Source organism: Chanos chanos, chromosome 5 (assembly GCF_902362185.1).
Source record: "Chanos chanos chromosome 5, fChaCha1.1, whole genome shotgun sequence".
Lineage (NCBI taxonomy): Eukaryota > Metazoa > Chordata > Actinopteri > Gonorynchiformes > Chanidae > Chanos > Chanos chanos.
In genome coordinates, this window is record NC_044499.1 from 24,941,264 (window position 1) to 24,961,586 (window position 20,323).

Genomic DNA, 20,323 nt, shown 5'->3' on the forward strand with positions numbered 1-20,323 from the left:
TGTGTTAGGTCCTGACCGTGGTCTCTGTGTTTGATCCTGACTGTGCTCTCTGTGTTGGGTCCTGACCGTGGTCTCTGTGTTAGGTCCTGACCGTGGTCTCTGTGTTTGATCCTGACTGTGCTCTCTGTGTTGGATCCTGACTGTGCTCTCTGTGTTAGGTCCTGACCGTGGTGTCTGTGTTTGATCCTGACTGTGCTCTCTGTGTTTGATCCTGACCGTGGTCTCTGTGTTGGGTCCTGACCGTGGTCTCTGTGTTGGGTCCTGACCGTGGTCTCTGTGTTAGGTCCTGACCGTGGTCTCTGTGTTAGGTCCTGACCGTGGTCTCTGTGTTTGGTCCTGACTGTGCTCTCTGTGTTGGATCCTGACCGTGGTGTCTGTGTTGGATCCTGACTGTGCTCTCTGTGTTGGATCCTGACTGTGCTCTCTGTGTTGGATCCTGACCGTGGTCTCTGTGTTGGGTCCTGACCGTGGTCTCTGTGTTTGGTCCTGACTGTTCTCTCTGTGTTGGCTCCTGACCGTGGTCTCTGTGTTGGCTCCTGACCGTGGTCTCTGTGTTGGCTCCTGACCATGGTCTCTGTGTTGGATCCTGACCATGGTCTCTGTGTTGGATCCTGACTGTGCTCTCTGTGTTGGATCCTGACTGTGCTCTCTGTGTTGGATCCTGACCATGCTCTCTGTGTTGGGTCCTGACCATGCTCTCTGTGTTGGGTCCTGACTGTGGTCTCTGTGTTGGCTCCTGACCATGGTCTCTGTGTTGGATCCTGACCATGCTCTCTGTGTTGGGTCCTGACCATGCTCTCTGTGTTGGGTCCTGACTGTGGTCTCTGTGTTGGCTCCTGACCATGGTCTCTGTGTTGGGTCCTGACCATGCTCTCTGTGTTGGGTCCTGACCATGCTCTCTGTGTTGGGTCCTGACTGTGGTCTCTGTGTTGGCTCCTGACTGTGCTCTCTGAGGAGACTCCATTCAGAGGCTCTGTAGCCCTGTGGATCAGACAACACTTCACAGGAATACATGCAATCAGTGGTCACACTCATCCTTACTCACTTTTTTAACGCTCACTCCCTCTCTTTCTCTCTTTCTCTCTCTCCCTCTCTCTCTCAGTGTGTTGATCTGAGCTGTAATGAACTCAGGGAGATCACGCTTCCTGAGAATCTGCCGCCAAAGCTACAAGAGTTAGACCTCACAGGCAACCCACGCCTCGCCCTGGACCACAAGACCCTTGAACAGCTCAAGTAAGAGAGAGAGAATGTGTGTGTGTGTGTTATTGTGTGTGTGTGTATGTGTTCGTGTGTGTGTGTGAGAGAGAGTGTGTGTGTGGGTGCGTGTAAAAGTGTGTGTGGGTGGGTGTGTGAAACAGCTTGTTCACCCTCTGATTTGTAAGAATAAAATATGAATTTATTTTGCACGGGATGTGAAGTTGACCTTCAGGTTTAAGTATATCTGATGTGGTCTCTTGTCTTTTCCAGTAACATTCGATGTTTCCGGATCGACACGGCCCCAACATCTTTTCCCACCAGTGAGGCTTCAGGGGGGCCAGCAGTCTGGAGTCATGGTTATACAGAAGCCTCGAGTTTCAGGAACAAGTGAGTGACATCAAAATACACACACACACGCGCGTGCACCAGTGAACAGTATGTGTAGCATACAGATACTCCTGACCTGTTTTCAAAGCCATTTCATTTCAAGGTCGAATGAGATAAATATGAGAATCTGTGGAAGCATCTGGAATGTTTCACCATGTCTCCGTGAATGTGTGTGTGTGTGTATGTTGCAGGCTATGTGTGGCTGCGTTGTCAGTGAGTAGTTTTGGTGGCAGTCGGGAGGCGCTGTACGGGGTGTTTGATGGAGACAGGAACGTGGAGGTTCCTTACTTATTACAGTGCACCATGAATGACATTCTGGCTGAGGAGCTGCACAAGACCAAGAGTGAGGAAGACTACATGACCAACACCTTCCTCGTCATGCAGAGGTACATAAACACACGTGCGCACACACGCGCATGCACTCATACACACACACACACACACACACACACACACACCTTTTCCTCTTCGTGCAGGAGTGCTTACACACACACATATAGGTACACTTGCCTGATTAGGCAGGACTGTAAAAGTCATGCAGAAGTGGACATGTGGGTGTTGTACATACTGATGCAACCACTAGAGGGCAGTCCAGTGTTCCCCATCAAACAGTCTAATTAGGTCAAATTTCATGTGAATTGCATTAAATATTTTAGTTAAATTTTTAAGAATGTTCTGTTGCATATGTTTAAAATGACTGGGAGAATTTAAATAGAGTTTAAAAGATAGAAATCTCTTTATTTTGTTGTGTCAAACAGGAAGCTGGGCACAGCAGGACAGAAGTTGGGTGGTTCAGCCGTTTTGTGTCACATCAGACATGACCCCACAGACCCAGGAGGTTGTTTCACACTCACAGCCGCCAATGTGGGCAAATGCCAGGCTGTCCTGTGCCGCGATGGCAAAGCAGTGCCCCTCTCTGTTCTCCACAACATCAGCGTGGAGGAGGAATACAGGCGTGTCAGACAGCACAAAGCAATTGTCACTGAGGTATGAGACACGCGCGCGCACATACTAAGTTCGACTCGCACGCATACATACACACCCACATACACAGTGTCAGACTCAAGAGCGCACACACGCGTGCACACACACACACACACTCAGTCAGATTCACACGCACGCACACACACACACACACACACACACACAGTGTCAAGACTCAAGAGCGCACACACGCGTGCACACACACACTCAGTCAGATTCACACGCACACACACACATTGTCAGACTCAAGAGTGCACACACGCGTGCACACACACACACACACACACTCAGTCAGATTCACACGCACACACACACATTGTCAGACTCAAGATGGCACACGCACGCGCACACACACGCACTCAGTGAGGCTCACACATGTACACACACTCGGTCAGACACTCACATACACAGATAGTCAGATTCACACATATTCAAAAGCACAAAACCATTATCACTGAGGTATGCAACACATACACACACACACACACACACACACACACTCACTCAGTCAGACTCACACGCACACACACACAGACACACCCCATCATTATACTGTTGAATCAGTTCACTCATTATCAGTCCTAATGCCTCTCTCTCACTCTCTCTCTCTCCCACTGTCTTCTTAGGACAATAAGGTGAACGGTGTGACTGATTCGACCCGAATTATGGGCTATTCCTTCCTATACCCGGCTGTGCTACCACGCCCCCATGTCCACACACTTACTCTCACGCCCCGCGACGAGTTTTTCATCCTTGGTAGTCGTGGTCTGTTTGATGTCATGGACCCTGCTGAGGCTGTGGAAGCAGTGCGGAAGGTTCCAGACGCCCTGGCTGCTGCTAAAAAGCTGTGCACTTTGGCTCAGGCGTACGGCTGCACAGACAGCCTGAGCGCCGTGGTGGTGCAGCTCAATGTGACGGAGGACTGCTGCTGCTGCTGCTGTCAGACAGGCCCTGCCTTGCCTCCGCCCCCCAGCCCTGGCCCCACCTCCTCCGGCCCTTCTCTGTACCCTCCACCCTCCTCCTGCAGTGAGATCAGTTCGGAAGTCAGTGCCTCGGAGATGAGCTCAGAGGTGGGTTCCACCGCCTCCTCAGACGAACCGCCGCTGCTCCCGCCAGAGGTCCACCTGCACCCCCCGGCTACACTCCTGCCCACACGCACCCCCTGCTGTGCGCTCCACCCAACCGGAGCCTTCATTCGCCAGCTCTCCAGCGCCACCTTCTCCAGCGCGCTCTCCGACAACGGCCTGGACAGTGAAGACGAGGAGCCCATCGCTGGCGTGTTTTCTAACGGGAGTCGGGTGGAGGTGGAAGCTGACGTGCACTGCCTCCACCTGCTGTCTCCGCCTCCTCCTCCACCCCCCTCCACTCCAGAGGTCCCCGATGAGGAGGTGGACGCTCTGGCACCAGGGGAAAAGGAAGGGACATCCCGGGTTGGCGAGAAGGCAGGTTTGGTTGGAGCAGATGGGTGGATGAAAACTCTGGGGAAGAGGCGAGGGAACGGCTCCGTCGCCCCTCAGGAGCAAAGCCACAACCTGATCGAGGTGGCAACCGAGGCTCCATCCAAGAAACCGGGCGGGTACTTTGCCGCTCCGACTCAGCCCGACCCAGAAGACCAGTTCATCATCCCGCCTGAACTGGAGGACGAGGTGAGAGAGATCATGAAGCAGCAGCAGCAGGAGAACCAACGGCCAGCCAACACTGAACAGCAGCCTATAGACTACTACGACACTCCACTCTGAACTCACACATACACACAGCACAGACACACACACACATACACACAACACAGACACAGGCTGCCTGCAGGCCATGACAACACTCCACGTGTCACAGAATTTATCACAGACTGTGACATATGTTAGACAGCTCTCACATTCTCAGAATAGATTCAGTCAGCATAGAAGTCCATCAGTCATTTTATCAATCTAGACAGTTATGTACACAAACCTGAGAAGCAAATACACCGGACAGTAGCCTGCAGACTACCAGGAAATGCACACAAACATGCACGCGCACACACACAAACACATACACAGTCTCACACACTTCCAGAGATATGCTCACACAGCATCTAGAGCTGTCTCCAGTCAGTTACACCGACCTGTGTGAAATCAGTGGCGTGCAGCAGTGAGCAAGTCCACGCATGAATCCTGAACCTGTACGGAAGGCCTGTGGGATCCTAAAGTGACTAATCCCTTTAAACCACTCTGAGCCCTTAGACAGACCTGCACACTACTGTGCCTCCCCCCTTTACAAGCCTAGAGTTCTGAACTGATAACTGACTGTCGCGCCCTCTTTTACAGCAATGTAGAGTTCAACACTATCCTCCCAGCATTAATGCATCACCACACACACACACAAAAACTACCAATCTTATGATTCCGTTTTTTGTTTTGGATTTTTTTTGTTTCTTTGTTTGTTTGTTTGTTTGTTTATTTTTTAACTTACCATATCTTTTAACATGCAGAAAAATTACTGCAACAGACTTTTCAAAAAAAAATTGCAACCTGCAGATTCTTTTTCTGATTAATAAACTGTGTTGTATGGTACACACCAGTAATGCCACGCTTAACTGTTCTAGATAGGTCACTGATATAATACTGTATTTCTAAAAGTAAAATCAAGGCTTCAGGCTTGTAAAAAGACCTAGAAATTTTAGTAGAAATTGGACAGACTAACTCCTAGGAGTTGCTTACTCTTTTATGGTGACTTAGTCACCTTTTACTAATCTTCTCTGCGAGAAATGGTGATTTTTTTTTTCCAATGATTGTACATAAGACAGATATTGTATACTGATGCTTTTTAAAGGAACTCTGTGTGTCATGACAAACCACACCTCCCTCACACACGCGCACACACACACACACACAGGATGTATAAAAACGTCATGCTCAGTCTTGTCATCACTGTCCTGGCTTATAACTGCACACAGATACACACGCGCACACACACACACACACAAGCGCACAAACACACACCTCATTTTCCCTCTCCTGTCACCAGCATGACTGTCAAGTTCAGTAATGCAGACAACATTAATCTGTATGGAACTGTGCTCAAGCAAAACCACAGAGGAAAAGTCCCTGTTTTTGTTATAATAAATCGTAAATATATGACGATAATGAATTTTTGTGTGGGCTGTGTTTATTTTTATCAGATGAAATTGAGAAGATCCTTACTGTCTTAAAGCAGAGGATTACACTGGTCAAGGTCAAGGCCCAGAGAAGCCTGAGCATCAATTTGTTTTTATGAGTTTTGATTTTATCAGCTTCCTCTTTCTCTGTCTTTTCTTCTCCTGAGAGGGTTTTTTTGTTTTGTTTTGGGGTTTTTTTGTAAAAAGTTGTACACTTATAGATGATCACACAGACATGGTTGTGTTGTTTTAGTGTCAGTCAGACGTACTGTACCGGACTCTGTGCCCAGGGTCCAAACGGCTGTTCTGTAGTGTTAAACATTCAGAGAGGTGCCGTGTGTTCAGAGCGAATTTCTGTCTCCACTGCAAATCCTCAGCTGTAACATTTGGGAAGTGATGATACAGTAAGTTTAACAACATTCATGTGCTGGCTCAGAGTTCTGTGCCAACTCTCCCTTTCAGTTTGACATTCAACATTTTCCAGCATAAACATGTATAGGCCTGTGCACTGGGCGTTCTGCATGTTTTCAGGGTCAGACAGTACATTGCTTAAATAACTATTCCCTCCACATCCAGTGCGTTCATACAAGGTTTCTTTTAAACTAATCAAGTTCAGTCAGTGACAGACACAGCAAAAATGTGTCTGTCGCTGACTGTGGTGTTGTATGATATTTCTCAGAAGCTGTAGTTGAACCAAAACTTAGACATATAAGCACAGTGTTGCATACCATACTAGATCATTTGTCATTTTCGTAAAGTTTACCGTCAGGCTGCGGGCATTTCTTTTGAATAACACTGCTGTTTGAGACAAATTTTCCACACTTTAAAAAGTCTCACAGCTACATTACTGACAGAACACTTTTATTTTAATTCCTTGTGACATTACAAGCAAATGTTCTGTCAGTTCAGTCTGATATTCTTTAAAAGACAACAAATGCTTTATGTCAATTCAACAAACTGGTTTTGGAACATTTTCTGTGTGTAACATAACTATCTCATCCTACTCACCAGTCAAAGTATGTTTATGTATTGGTTCACATAAATTAACTGCTGCATCCCCAGTTCAACTGAAGCATGTAAATCTTGGCATAATAGTCTGCTACACATTAGTGTCCCTCGGCCCGCTGGTCAAATATTGCCCTACATTAGCTGTCTGATCCCAGTGAGCTGCTGTTGGACTATTGGCCGTTTGATTGGTTTAATCAGGTGCGATTTGGCAGAGCGGTTTGACGGGTTTAATCAGGTGCGTTTTGGCAGAGCGGTTTGATGGGTTTAATCAGGTGTGTTTGGGCAGAGCGGTTTGATGGGTTTAATCAGGTGTGTTTGGGCAGAGCGGTTTGATGGGTTTAATCAGGTGTGTTTGGGCAGAGCGGTTTGACGGGTTTAATCAGGTGTGTTTGGGCAGAGCGGTTTGATGGGTTTAATCAGGTGCGTTTTGGCAGAGCGGTTTGATGGGTTTAATCAGGTGTGTTTGGGCAGAGTGGTTTGATGGGTTTAATCAGGTGTGTTTTGGCAGAGCGGTTTGACGGGTTTAATCAGGTGCGTTTTGGCAGAGCGGTTTGATGGGTTTAATCAGGTGTGTTTGGGCAGAGCAGTTTGACGGGTTTAATCAGGTGTGTTTGGGCAGAGCGGTTTGACGGGTTTAATCAGGTGTGTTTGGACAGAGCGGTTTGACGGGTTTAATCAGGTGTGTTTGGGCAGAGCGGTTTGATGGGTTTAATCAGGTGTGTTTGGGCAGAGCGGTTTGATGGGTTTAATCAGGTGTGTTCGGGCAGAGCGGTTTGACGGGTTTAATCAGGTGTGTTTGGGCAGAGCGGTTTGATGGGTTTAATCAGGTGCGTTTTGGCAGAGCGGTTTGATGGGTTTAATCAGGTGTGTTTGGGCAGAGTGGTTTGATGGGTTTAATCAGGTGTGTTTTGGCAGAGCGGTTTGACGGGTTTAATCAGGTGCGTTTTGGCAGAGCGGTTTGATGGGTTTAATCAGGTGTGTTTGGGCAGAGCAGTTTGATGGGTTTAATCAGGTGTGTTTGGGCAGAGCGGTTTGACGGGTTTAATCAGGTGTGTTTGGGCAGAGCGGTTTGACGGGTTTAATCAGGTGTGTTTGGACAGAGCGGTTTGACGGGTTTAATCAGGTGTGTTTGGGCAGAGCGGTTTGATGAGTTTAATCAGGTGTGTTTGGGCAGAGCTGTCTCAAAATTGCAGGAAGAGGGCAAGAGTACATGAGGACTGAGCTGAGAAACAATTGTGTTTGTGTGAACGTGATGACGATGCCTCAGCAAATATGTGCAAAATTCTGTGTTAATTCAAAGTAATTAAAATGGAAAGAGCAACCCTTCCGCTTCTAGAGAAATAATCTTTGGAGCTGTTCTCTCAAAAGATTTATTTTTGTATGTTTGTTCCCCTCTTCAGAAGGCTGGACTAGAAAACTGTGACAAAAAAAATTCTGAGTTTAGCCAGTTCACCTTCTGATCCAATGCTGACTTCCTTTTCAACTGGGTCTATCGCTATGGCACTGTTTCACATCTAACCTGTTCCAGAGCAGGTGAAGATGAGCTTGGCCTCTCTGAGCGCACATATACCTTCACTGTTACAAAATCAAAAAGACCTAAACAACTCCACACTCAAGTGGCAAGGTGGTCTACATACAATACATTTTTTTGAAAAACATGCTTTGGCATGGCCAACACCAATTTAAGCAGTCAAAAGAAGAACCAAAATTTAAAATCTTTGAAGGAAATTGTTCTATAGCATTACAGGTTTTCCAACATTTTAAAGTAAGGAAAATGCTGATTTCCTAAGTGGAGACTTTGCCCATCCCTATCTATTGTCTAAGTGGTTTATATATTGTCACTGCAAACTGACACTGTAAACTGCTGTCAGTTGCAGTCAGTTGGTTCATTCTTTGCAGCAGGACAAAATATGATACACACTACACTGTACACCATACATTCTTTTTGAAAAGCCTCTAGCATGAAACATGGATGCTTGCTGGAGGGATTATCTGTATAAGGGCCTTGGACGTTATTTCAAATCTGAAGAAGAAACCAAAGGTAACCTTTTACCTTTAAACTTCGATCTAGGAGTGGGCAATATAGCCAAGGTGTTATATCACAATATTTCTATCTATCTATCTATCTATCTATCTATCTATCTATCTATCTATCTATCTATCTATCTATCTATCTATCTATCTGTCTATTTTCCTGTACAGTCTAGACAAACAGGAAATCATGCACTATTCCATTTCCACCCATTTAAGATAATCTATCCCTATCAGAAAACACTGCTAAAGTCTTTAAAATACAAATAAAAGAATAACTGGAAAACCATTAAGACAAGCAAAGATACTTTATCATATGTATTTTAATGAACACCAAACTAGTTTTAAAAGGCTGACGAATACCGAAGTTGCAATTTTATTATTAACATTCAGCGAATAAGTCATTAGCAGCCTGTAAATGTGTACAAACAGTTGGAGTTCACAACAAACAATAATACAAAATTATAAATAAAAGGCAAACCACACAGCTTCCAAAGGATTATCTATTTCAAAGTGTGCATCTCTTAAAAGAAGACCAAGGCCCTCACCATGTTTGCACTTTTGTCTGTGGTCATACAGGTCATATTTTTCTCTTGTTGACCCTTAGATTCGAGCACCAGTATGGTCTAAAGGGAATTAATTACTTTGCAGAGTGACACACTAAAGCTTCAAGGCGTAAATTAGATGGATGGTGAGACTCCAATAAAGATCTGTTGTATTGCTTGACGATAAAAAAAAGGCAATTATTTAGAATTTTACCTGCAATCTTTTCTCTGAATTCAGCATACAGAGGCAGGATGGTGGTGTTCGAAAAATATTTGCAGATGTGTATGTCATAATGAAGAATAAATTCAGAACAAAGTCTTCTGAAGCCTTGGTATTCAACTGTTTTAAGTGGGACCACATCTTAACCGGGAACAATATAGTATTGTCATATCCCCCACCCCTACATAAATCTTTCTCCTCTTTCACAGGTCAACAGCAAAGATAAGAAGACACTGCCTGATCAGCGCATGCTTCATATTCACTCTGCAGCCACTGCAGCTACTCAGCTTTGTGGCTGCAGCAACCAGAGTTTGAGTCTGAGTCAGGACACCTTGCTCACCTTCTTTGCCTCTCTGGGTCAAGCCAATGTCCCTCTTGTTTTCCCTGACATAGAGAAGAGTCACGTGATGAACAGTGCAGGTCATAGACTGTGGTGCAATGGATAATGTGTCTGACTACAGCTCAGATGATTTCAGGTTCAACTCCTGGCTGGCTTGCAGGGTGTCCTGTTTGAAAACTGTTTGCGTTACCCTGTGCTCTTGGTCATCTTGCACGTGTCACCAAGGGGACATTTCAGAAAGTGGGTTTAGTGAAAACTCAGAGTTAGTTAACTCAGAGAAAGTAGCACCCTCCTAATAGAAGAGCCCTATGGCTTCATTCTCCTAGCAAATCAAAGCCATAGGGCTCTTCTATTAGGAGGTTTACCGCTCTCTCTGAGTTAACTATCTAACTAACAGTTCTCTGCCTAAAAAAAATCTGTCTTACATTATCTGCTGGAAAAGTACTGCTGGGGTGTGGCCACGAAGCTTCTCCAAACCTAACTGCCCACTCAACCTCTGTGTTTTCCTCAACTCTAGAAGTTTAAGCACATTGCAGTGACCATGCAGAGCTGGTGGGTGTCTTGTAATTTCATCACTGCACTGCTCATCAAAAAGAGCATCGAGAGTACTGGCCCCAATCAATATGGGTACATTACCATCAGAACACGTACAACCAAATCAAGACTGGAGATTTCATGTTTGGCCTGAATGAACTCTTCTGGAAACTTAATGGAAATCTCTACATACCCTGGATAAGTGACAGGTTTACCATTAGCTCCCTCCTCTTGCAGGATTTGACTGATGGGGTTGATAAGAAGGGTTCAAAGATGACTGTTGTAAAAAGAAGAGGATACAGTAGTAGCCTTGGAGCCTGTGTCAATTAAGCCATCACAGTCAGTTTCAAACACACTGACTACAGCTGTACATTTGGCCCCAACGGAGTGTCTGGGCAACCTGTGACTTTGCTGAACAACAACTGTGAGTTTTCATAAATACTTTGGCTCTGGCAGATGGGGTGGGATGTAACTCATGACTCCCTGCTCCAGTTTGTCCCTCAACAGGAGCACCTAGTCATTTAAAGGAGTGGTGTGGTGAAAGAACCATATTTTCTTTCACAAGCTTTTGTTTTTTTCCCTCAACTCTCTTTTTCTCATTCAACAGTGTGGAAATTGGGGCACTGGTACAAGAACTAGCAATATGTCCATCTTCTCCACATGTAAAACAATACAAAGGCCTGGGCTATCTTCTTCAGTACATAAAAAAGCAACAGCTTTGAGAGGGAAGAAGGAGCATGTTTCTTTTGCCCTAACTGCACGGCTGTAACCAGTGTGATTCTCCAGAACAGAACTGCTTCAATAACTGTCTAGTCTGTATCTTTGGAGGAAATGCTATCTCTCCTCACAACAATATTCAAAGCTGTTTGTATCCACTGCAAGTATCTAGAGCCCTTTTCACCTGTATCCTGGTGAGTATTAAGGAATTCGGCAAAAAGCTCATCCCCATGTACTACAGCGCCATATGCCACATCATGAAGGTCTTGATAGGCTCTTAAAGGGGCACTGGGGCTTAAGGGCTTGACAACATTAGCAGCTGGGGGCAATAAGCTTTCAACAATTTACTTTACCAATTGTAGGTCTGAATTTTGACGACATGCTCAACAATGATAAACTGAACCTCTGGGGTAATCCACTGTTCAGACCTTAAATGGAATGTGCTAGACTGGGGATATCCATGGGGTTTCCATGTGGTGGGGTCTCAGGCAATGGAAGTAGGCTCTGAGGAATTTGGGGCAGTTGCATGGTTCCAGGCTCAGTTCAAATGCTCATCCTCAGCAAAAAGCCTGCCACGTCCTCAAGTGTTTCTCTCAGATAGTGGCCAAACATGACTGAAAACTTCCTCCTTCACAATAGATGGGGACAAGTCACCCTTCAGCTGAGACGGTCCCTCTTGGATACATGCCTGCAACCTGCCATTACGTAGCGCTGAGAAGACCCTACCTGATGAGCGCATGCTTCAAATAATGGCGCATGGCAACCTCCAGCAGGGCCGTGATCGTATAGAGGTTAGTACTCTGCGTTGTGGCCGCAGCAACCCCGGTTCGAATCCGGGTCACGGCACCTCGCTCGCCTTCCTTTTTGCCTCTCAGGGTCAGGCTAGTTCTGCTCTTGTTTTCCCCGGCATTAGCACACAGGAGGGTCGTGGGATGGAGAATGCAGATTGGCTGCCGAGGGCCAGTGGCGCAATGGATAACGTGTCTGACTACGGATCAGGAGATTCCAGGTTCGACTCCTGGCTGGCTCGCAGACCGTCCTCTTTTCCAAAGGTTTCCATTACCCGGTGTCCTCTGTCACGACAAAAAACACCTCCGCTCCTCGGCTCGGCATGCAGGCTGACTTGGACTGCAGACCTCGGGGAATTGCCTGACCCACCTCATCAGCCTTCCCATATGGTCCCAAAGCATGCCGCTTCAGACACGCCCCAAATTTTCGGAACGACTCCTAGCCGCTAGAACCTGAGCAGCGCGCCGAGCCTGACCAGCTTCACCACAAACCTTTTCGGTGTCTATGAGTGTGTGTCCATGGAATCTCATGGAACTCAAGTCAACTTCCCGCAGCTGGAATTCACTGTCCATCCTGTTTCCCAGGTGGTTATAATTCAATGCCTGTGCCACCGCTCAGCATGCTTCTACTGAGCTGTACTGAGCTTAGGCAGTCACTTCAACTCCTCCACTCTCGAACCCTCAAGGAACAGGCAGCTTTGTTGTGAACAGCAGGTTTTAGCATACAAATGTGGGGAAAACATATTGCCAGTGAAGGGCCTCACGACAAAGGATGGCATTAGATGGAGTTCTCTGCCTAAAACATCCTCAGCCCATCATTTTCCTGATGGAAAAGAGCACACTTCCTGCTAGCCTCTTCCACAGCAATAAACAATGGTTACGGCTGAAACAAGCAGCACAGAATTTTAGAGCCCCTTCTCGAGGTGAAAGGAAATAACTGCAGTTTCTGAACATGAAAGGTATACCAAACATATTCTGTCTAATGTACAAACCTCTCACTCCAACGCTCATCTGTTATTCGTGCTGGTAGTCGTACTGCTAGAATGTAAATAAGCCAAGAAATAATAACAGTTCCAGTACAATCTCCACCGCACCAATGTGCCATTTCATGGACGAGGGGAGAGTGTGAGGGACTCAGTCCTACGGCTCATAATCGGCAAAAAGCCTGCCACTTTCTCAAGCGTTCCTCTCAGCTACTGGCCAAGCATGACAAGTCACCCTTCAGCTGAGACGGTCCCTCTTGGATACATGCCTGCAACCTGACTACTGCAACGTGCTACTGGCTGGCTTGCCAGCCTGCGCCATCAGGCCGCTCCAGCTCGTGCAGAACGCCGCTGCACGCCTGGTATTCAACCTCCCTAAACACTCTCATGTCACTCCACTGCTTACTGCACTCCACTGGCTTCCGGTAGCAGCCCGCATCCAGTTCAAGACACTGGTGCTGGCCTACCAGGCCACTAGAGGCTCTGCCCCATCATACCTTCAGGCTCTTATAACTCCATACACCCCAACTAGGACCCTCCGCTCCATGACGTCTGGACAACTGACGGTCCCCTTACTTCGGGAACCCGGCAACCGCTCCTCCCGACCACGCCTCTTCTCCGCCATTACCCCGAGGTGGTGGAATGACCTCCCCCATGCAGTCAAGACTGCGGAATCTCTTACCATCTTCCGCAGGAAACTGAAAACCCACCTCTTTAGAACCCACCTGTCCCCCAATGCCTAACCTCCCTTTCCCAAAAAAACAAAAAACAAAAAACAAAAAAAAAACAAACAAACAAAAAAAAAAACCTTGGTCTTGTATCTGCGTTTATCAGAGTATTCCAGGGGCGCAATACGAAGGGGCAATTTTACGCTCGGTCTTATTGTGATCTCTGCTCACAAGGTATTAGAAATCTGACTCTGACTGATGCACTGATTGTAAGTCGCTTTGGTAAAAAGCGTCTGCCAAATAACTAAATTGTAAATTGTAAATTGCCATTACGTAGCGCTGAGAAGACCCTACCTGATGAGCGCATGCTTCAAATAATGGCGCATGGCAACCTCCAGCAGGGCCGTGATCGTGTAGAGGTTAGTACTCTGCGTTGTGGCCGCAGCAACCCCGGTTCGAATCCGGGTCACGGCACCTCGCTCGCCTTCCTTTTTGCCTCTCAGGGTCAGGCTAGTTCTGCTCTTGTTTTCCCCGGCATTAGCACACAGGAGGGTCGTGGGATGGAGAATGCAGATTGGCTGCCGAGGGCCAGTGGCGCAATGGATAACGCGTCTGACTACGGATCAGGAGATTCCAGGTTCGACTCCTGGCTGGCTCGCAGACCGTCCTCTTTTCCAAAGGTTTCCATTACCCGGTGTCCTCTGTCACGACAAAAAACACCTCCGCTCCTCGGCTCGGCATGCAGGCTGACTTGGACTGCAGACCTCGGGGAATTGCCTGACCCACCTCATCAGCCTTCCCATATGGTCCCAAAGCATGCCGCTTCAGACACGCCCCAAATTTTCAGAACGACTCCTAGCCGCTAGAACCTGAGCAGCGCGCCGAGCCTGACCAGCTTCACCACAAACCTTTTCGGTGTCTATGAGTGTGTGTCCATGGAATCTCATGGAACTCAAGTCAACTTCCCGCAGCTGGAATTCACTGTCCATCCTGTTTCCCAGGTGGTTATAATTCAATGCCTGTGCCACCGCTCAGCGTGCTTCTACTGAGCTGTACTGAGCTTAGGCAGTCACTTCAACTCCTCCACTCTCGGACCCTCAAGGAACAGGCAGCTTTGTTGTGTTCAGCAGGTTTTAGCATACAAATGTGGGGAAAACATATTGCCAGTGAAGGGCCTCACGACAAAGGATGGCATTAGATGGAGTTCTCTGCCTAAAACATCCTCAGCCCATCATTTTCCTGATGGAAAAGAGCACACTTCCTGCTAGCCTCTTCCACAGCAATAAACAATGGTTACGGCTGAAACAAGCAGCACAGAATTTTAGAGCCCCTTCTCGAGGTGAAAGGAAATAACTGCAGTTTCTGAACATGAAAGGTATACCAAACATATTCTGTCTAATGTACAAACCTCTCACTCCAACGCTCATCTGTTATTCGTGCTGGTAGTCGTACTGCTAGGATGTAAATAAGCCAAGAAATAATAACAGTTCCAGTACAATCTCCACCGCACCAATGTGCCATTTCATGGACGAGGGGAGAGTGTGAGGGACTCAGTCCTACGGCTCATAATCGGCAAAAAGCCTGCCACTTTCTCAAGCGTTCCTCTCAGCTACTGGCCAAGCATGACAAGTCACCCTTCAGCTGAGACGGTCCCTCTTGGATACATGCCTGCAACCTGCCATTACGTAGCGCTGAGAAGACCCTACCTGATGAGCGCATGCTTCAAATAATGGCGCATGGCAACCTCTAGCGGGGCCGTGATCGTATAGAGGTTAGTACTCTGCGTTGTGGCCGCAGCAACCCCGGTTCGAATCCGGGTCACGGCACCTCGCTCGCCTTCCTTTTTGCCTCTCAGGGTCAGGCTAGTTCTGCTCTTGTTTTCCCCGGCATTAGCACACAGGAGGGTCGTGGGATGGAGAATGCAGGTTGGCCACCAAGGGCCAGTGGCGCAATGGATAACGCGTCTGACTACGGATCAGGAGATTCCAGGTTCGACTCCTGGCTGGCTCGCAGACCGTCCTCTTTTCCAAAGGTTTCCATTACCCGGTGTCCTCTGTCACGACAAAAAACACCTCCGCTCCTCGGCTCGGCATGCAGGCTGACTTGGACTGCAGACCTCGGGGAATTGCCTGACCCACCTCATCAGCCTTCCCATATGGTCCCAAAGCATGCCGCTTCAGACACGCCCCAAATTTTCAGAACGACTCCTAGCCGCTAGAACCTGAGCAGCGCGCCGAGCCTGACCAGCTTCACCACAAACCTTTTCGGTGTCTATGAGTGTGTGTCCATGGAATCTCATGGAACTCAAGTCAACTTCCCGCAGCTGGAATTCACTGTCCATCCTGTTTCCCAGGTGGTTATAATTCAATGCCTGTGCCACCGCTCAGCGTGCTTCTACTGAGCTGTACTGAGCTTAGGCAGTCACTTCAACTCCTCCACTCTCGGACCCTCAAGGAACAGGCAGCTTTGTTGTGTTCAGCAGGTTTTAGCATACAAATGTGGGGAAAACATATTGCCAGTGAAGGGCCTCACGACAAAGGATGGCATTAGATGGAGTTCTCTGCCTAAAACATCCTCAGCCCATCATTTTCCTGATGGAAAAGAGCACACTTCCTGCTAGCCTCTTCCACAGCAATAAACAATGGTTACGGCTGAAACAAGCAGCACAGAATTTTAGAGCCCCTTCTCGAGGTGAAAGGAAATAACTGCAGTTTCTGAACATGAAAGGTATACCAAACATATTCTGTCTAATGTACAAACCTCTCACTCCAACGCTCATCTGTTATTCGTGCTGGTAGTCGTACTGCTAGGATGTAAATAAGCCAAGAAATAATAACAGTTCCAGTACAATCTCCACCGCACCAATGTGCCATTTCATGGACGAGGGGAGAGTGTGAGGGACTCAGTCCTACGGCTCATAATCGGCAAAAAGCCTGCCACTTTCTCAAGCGTTCCTCTCAGCTACTGGCCAAGCATGACAAGTCACCCTTCAGCTGAGACGGTCCCTCTTGGATACATGCCTGCAACCTGCCATTACGTAGCGCTGAGAAGACCCTACCTGATGAGCGCATGCTTCAAATAATGGCGCATGGCAACCTCCAGCGGGGCCGTGATCGTATAGAGGTTAGTACTCTGCGTTGTGGCCGCAGCAACCCCGGTTCGAATCCGGGTCACGGCACCTCGCTCGCCTTCCTTTTTGCCTCTCAGGGTCAGGCTAGTTCTGCTCTTGTTTTCCCCGGCATTAGCACACAGGAGGGTCGTGGGATGGAGAATGCAGGTTGGCCACCGAGGGCCAGTGGCGCAATGGATAACGCGTCTGACTACGGATCAGGAGATTCCAGGTTCGACTCCTGGCTGGCTCGCAGACCGTCCTCTTTTCCAAAGGTTTCCATTACCCGGTGTCCTCTGTCACGACAAAAAACACCTCCGCTCCTCGGCTCGGCATGCAGGCTGACTTGGACTGCAGACCTCGGGGAATTGCCTGACCCACCTCATCAGCCTTCCCATATGGTCCCAAAGCATGCCGCTTCAGACACGCCCCAAATTTTCGGAACGACTCCTAGCCGCTAGAACCTGAGCAGCGCGCCGAGCCTGACCAGCTTCACCACAAACCTTTTCGGTGTCTATGAGTGTGTGTCCAAGGAATCTCATGGAACTCAAGTCAACTTCCCGCAGCTGGAATTCACTGTCCATCCTGTTTCCCAGGTGGTTATAATTCAATGCCTGTGCCACCGCTCAGCGTGCTTCTACTGAGCTGTACTGAGCTTAGGCAGTCACTTCAACTCCTCCACTCTCGAACCCTCAAGGAACAGGCAGCTTTGTTGTGAACAGCAGGTTTTAGCATACAAATGTGGGGAAAACATATTGCCAGTGAAGGGCCTCACGACAAAGGATGGCATTAGATGGAGTTCTCTGCCTAAAACATCCTCAGCCCATCATTTTCCTGATGGAAAAGAGCACACTTCCTGCTAGCCTCTTCCACAGCAATAAACAATGGTTACGGCTGAAACAAGCAGCACAGAATTTTAGAGCCCCTTCTCGAGGTGAAAGGAAATAACTGCAGTTTCTGAACATGAAAGGTATACCAAACATATTCTGTCTAATGTACAAACCTCTCACTCCAACGCTCATCTGTTATTCGTGCTGGTAGTCGTACTGCTAGAATGTAAATAAGCCAAGAAATAATAACAGTTCCAGTACAATCTCCACCGCACCAATGTGCCATTTTATGGACGAGGGGAGAGTGTGAGGGACTCAGTCCTACGGCTCATAATCGGCAAAAAGCCTGCCACTTTCTCAAGCGTTCCTCTCAGCTACTGGCCAAGCATGACAAGTCACCCTTCAGCTGAGACGGTCCCTCTTGGATACATGCCTGCAACCTGCCATTACGTAGCGCTGAGAAGACCCTACCTGATGAGCGCATGCTTCAAATAATGGCGCATGGCAACCTCCAGCGGGGCCGTGATCGTATAGAGGTTAGTACTCTGCGTTGTGGCCGCAGCAACCCCGGTTCGAATCCGGGTCACGGCACCTCGCTCGCCTTCCTTTTTGCCTCTCAGGGTCAGGCTAGTTCTGCTCTTGTTTTCCCCGGCATTAGCACACAGGAGGGTCGTGGGATGGAGAATGCAGGCTGGCCGCCGAGGGCCAGTGGCGCAATGGATAACGCGTCTGACTACGGATCAGGAGATTCCAGGTTCGACTCCTGGCTGGCTCGCAGACCGTCCTCTTTTCCAAAGGTTTCCATTACCCGGTGTCCTCTGTCACGACAAAAAACACCTCCGCTCCTCGGCTCGGCATGCAGGCTGACTTGGACTGCAGACCTCGGGCAATTGCCTGACCCACCTCATCAGCCTTCCCATATGGTCCCAAAGCATGCCGCTTCAGACACGCCCCAAATTTTCAGAACGACTCCTAGCCGCTAGAACCTGAGCAGCGCGCCGAGCCTGACCAGCTTCACCACAAACCTTTTCGGTGTCTATGAGTGTGTGTCCATGGAATCTCATGGAACTCAAGTCAACTTCCCGCAGCTAGAATTCACTGTCCATCCTGTTTCCCAGGTGGTTATAATTCAATGCCTGTGCCACCGCTCAGCGTGCTTCTACTGAGCTGTACTGAGCTTAGGCAGTCACTTCAACTCCTCCACTCTCGAACCCTCAAGGAACAGGCAGCTTTGTTGTGAACAGCAGGTTTTAGCATACAAATGTGGGGAAAACATATTGCCAGTGAAGGGCCTCACGACAAAGGATGGCATTAGATGGAGTTCTCTGCCTAAAACATCCTCAGCCCATCATTTTCCTGATGGAAAAGAGCACACTTCCTGCTAGCCTCTTCCACAGCAATAAACAATGGTTACGGCTGAAACAAGCAGCACAGAATTTTAGAGCCCCTTCTCGAGGTGAAAGGAAATAACTGCAGTTTCTGAACATGAAAGGTATACCAAACATATTCTGTCTAATGTACAAACCTCTCACTCCAACGCTCATCTGTTATTCGTGCTGGTAGTCGTACTGCTAGAATGTAAATAAGCCAAGAAATAATAACAGTTCCAGTACAATCTCCACCGCACCAATGTGCCATTTCATGGACGAGGGGAGAGTGTGAGGGACTCAGTCCTACGGCTCATAATCGGCAAAAAGCCTGCCACTTTCTCAAGCGTTCCTCTCAGCTACTGGCCAAGCATGACAAGTCACCCTTCAGCTGAGACGGTCCCTCTTGGATACATGCCTGCAACCTGCCATTACGTAGCGCTGAGAAGACCCTACCTGATGAGCGCATGCTTCAAATAATGGCGCATGGCAACCTCCAGCGGGGCCGTGATCGTATAGAGGTTAGTACTCTGCGTTGTGGCCGCAGCAACCCCGGTTCGAATCCGGGTCACGGCATCTCGCTCGCCTTCCTTTTTGCCTCTCAGGGTCAGGCTAGTTCTGCTCTTGTTTTCCCCGGCATTAGCACACAGGAGGGTCGTGGGATGGAGAATGCAGGTTGGCCACCGAGGGCCAGTGGCGCAATGGATAACGCGTCTGACTACGGATCAGGAGATTCCAGGTTCGACTCCTGGCTGGCTCGCAGACCGTCCTCTTTTCCAAAGGTTTCCATTACCCGGTGTCCTCTGTCACGACAAAAAACACCTCCGCTCCTCGGCTCGGCATGCAGGCTGACTTGGACTGCAGACCTCGGGGAATTGCCTGACCCACCTCATCAGCCTTCCCATATGGTCCCAAAGCATGCCGCTTCAGACACGCCCCAAATTTTCGGAACGACTCCTAGCCGCTAGAACCTGAGCAGCGCGCCGAGCCTGACCAGCTTCACCACAAACCTTTTCGGTGTCTATGAGTGTGTGTCCATGGAATCTCATGGAACTCAAGTCAACTTCCCGCAGCTGGAATTCACTGTCCATCCTGTTTCCCAGGTGGTTATAATTCAATGCCTGTGCCACCGCTCAGCGTGCTTCTACTGAGCTGTACTGAGCTTAGGCAGTCACTTCAACTCCTCCACTCTCGAACCCTCAAGGAACAGGCAGCTTTGTTGTGAACAGCAGGTTTTAGCATACAAATGTGGGGAAAACACATTGCCAGTGAAGGGCCTCACGACAAAGGATGGCATTAGATGGAGTTCTCTGCCTAAAACATCCTCAGCCCATCATTTTCCTGATGGAAAAGAGCACACTTCCTGCTAGCCTCTTCCACAGCAATAAACAATGGTTACGGCTGAAACAAGCAGCACAGAATTTTAGAGCCCCTTCTCGAGGTGAAAGGAAATAACTGCAGTTTCTGAACATGAAAGGTATA

General features: G+C 48.2%; 1 protein-coding gene and 12 non-coding genes across 13 annotated transcripts in view; all 13 read left to right on the forward strand.

The window, feature by feature from the left end:
- phlpp1 (PH domain and leucine rich repeat protein phosphatase 1) overlaps positions 1-5,694 on the forward strand; it is a 48,565-nt gene extending 42,871 nt beyond the window's left edge. Inside the window, exons 13-17 of the mRNA XM_030773469.1 lie at positions 1,103-1,233; positions 1,468-1,584; positions 1,776-1,970; positions 2,343-2,571; positions 3,195-5,694. Coding sequence (XP_030629329.1) covers positions 1,103-1,233; positions 1,468-1,584; positions 1,776-1,970; positions 2,343-2,571; positions 3,195-4,307 — 1,785 coding nt within the window. The 3' untranslated portion in view covers positions 4,308-5,694. The remainder of the gene's footprint in view (positions 1-1,102; positions 1,234-1,467; positions 1,585-1,775; positions 1,971-2,342; positions 2,572-3,194) is intronic.
- Positions 5,695-11,870: 6,176 nt separating this feature from the next.
- trnah-gug (transfer RNA histidin (anticodon GUG)) lies at positions 11,871-11,942 on the forward strand. The gene has a single exon. It is a non-coding gene; the product is annotated as a tRNA-His (tRNA).
- Positions 11,943-12,053: 111 nt separating this feature from the next.
- On the forward strand, positions 12,054-12,126 carry trnar-acg (transfer RNA arginine (anticodon ACG)). The gene has a single exon. It is a non-coding gene; the product is annotated as a tRNA-Arg (tRNA).
- Positions 12,127-13,937: 1,811 nt separating this feature from the next.
- On the forward strand, positions 13,938-14,009 carry trnah-gug (transfer RNA histidin (anticodon GUG)). The gene has a single exon. It is a non-coding gene; the product is annotated as a tRNA-His (tRNA).
- A 111-nt stretch (positions 14,010-14,120) lies between these two features.
- trnar-acg (transfer RNA arginine (anticodon ACG)) lies at positions 14,121-14,193 on the forward strand. Its single transcript has one exon. It is a non-coding gene; the product is annotated as a tRNA-Arg (tRNA).
- Positions 14,194-15,289: 1,096 nt separating this feature from the next.
- trnah-gug (transfer RNA histidin (anticodon GUG)) lies at positions 15,290-15,361 on the forward strand. Its single transcript has one exon. It is a non-coding gene; the product is annotated as a tRNA-His (tRNA).
- Positions 15,362-15,472: 111 nt separating this feature from the next.
- On the forward strand, positions 15,473-15,545 carry trnar-acg (transfer RNA arginine (anticodon ACG)). The gene has a single exon. It is a non-coding gene; the product is annotated as a tRNA-Arg (tRNA).
- A 1,096-nt stretch (positions 15,546-16,641) lies between these two features.
- trnah-gug (transfer RNA histidin (anticodon GUG)) lies at positions 16,642-16,713 on the forward strand. The gene has a single exon. It is a non-coding gene; the product is annotated as a tRNA-His (tRNA).
- A 111-nt stretch (positions 16,714-16,824) lies between these two features.
- trnar-acg (transfer RNA arginine (anticodon ACG)) lies at positions 16,825-16,897 on the forward strand. The gene has a single exon. It is a non-coding gene; the product is annotated as a tRNA-Arg (tRNA).
- Positions 16,898-17,993: 1,096 nt separating this feature from the next.
- trnah-gug (transfer RNA histidin (anticodon GUG)) lies at positions 17,994-18,065 on the forward strand. Its single transcript has one exon. It is a non-coding gene; the product is annotated as a tRNA-His (tRNA).
- A 111-nt stretch (positions 18,066-18,176) lies between these two features.
- Positions 18,177-18,249, forward strand: trnar-acg (transfer RNA arginine (anticodon ACG)). The gene has a single exon. It is a non-coding gene; the product is annotated as a tRNA-Arg (tRNA).
- Positions 18,250-19,345: 1,096 nt separating this feature from the next.
- Positions 19,346-19,417, forward strand: trnah-gug (transfer RNA histidin (anticodon GUG)). Its single transcript has one exon. It is a non-coding gene; the product is annotated as a tRNA-His (tRNA).
- Positions 19,418-19,528: 111 nt separating this feature from the next.
- trnar-acg (transfer RNA arginine (anticodon ACG)) lies at positions 19,529-19,601 on the forward strand. The gene has a single exon. It is a non-coding gene; the product is annotated as a tRNA-Arg (tRNA).
- The last annotated feature ends 722 nt before the right edge of the window (positions 19,602-20,323 follow it).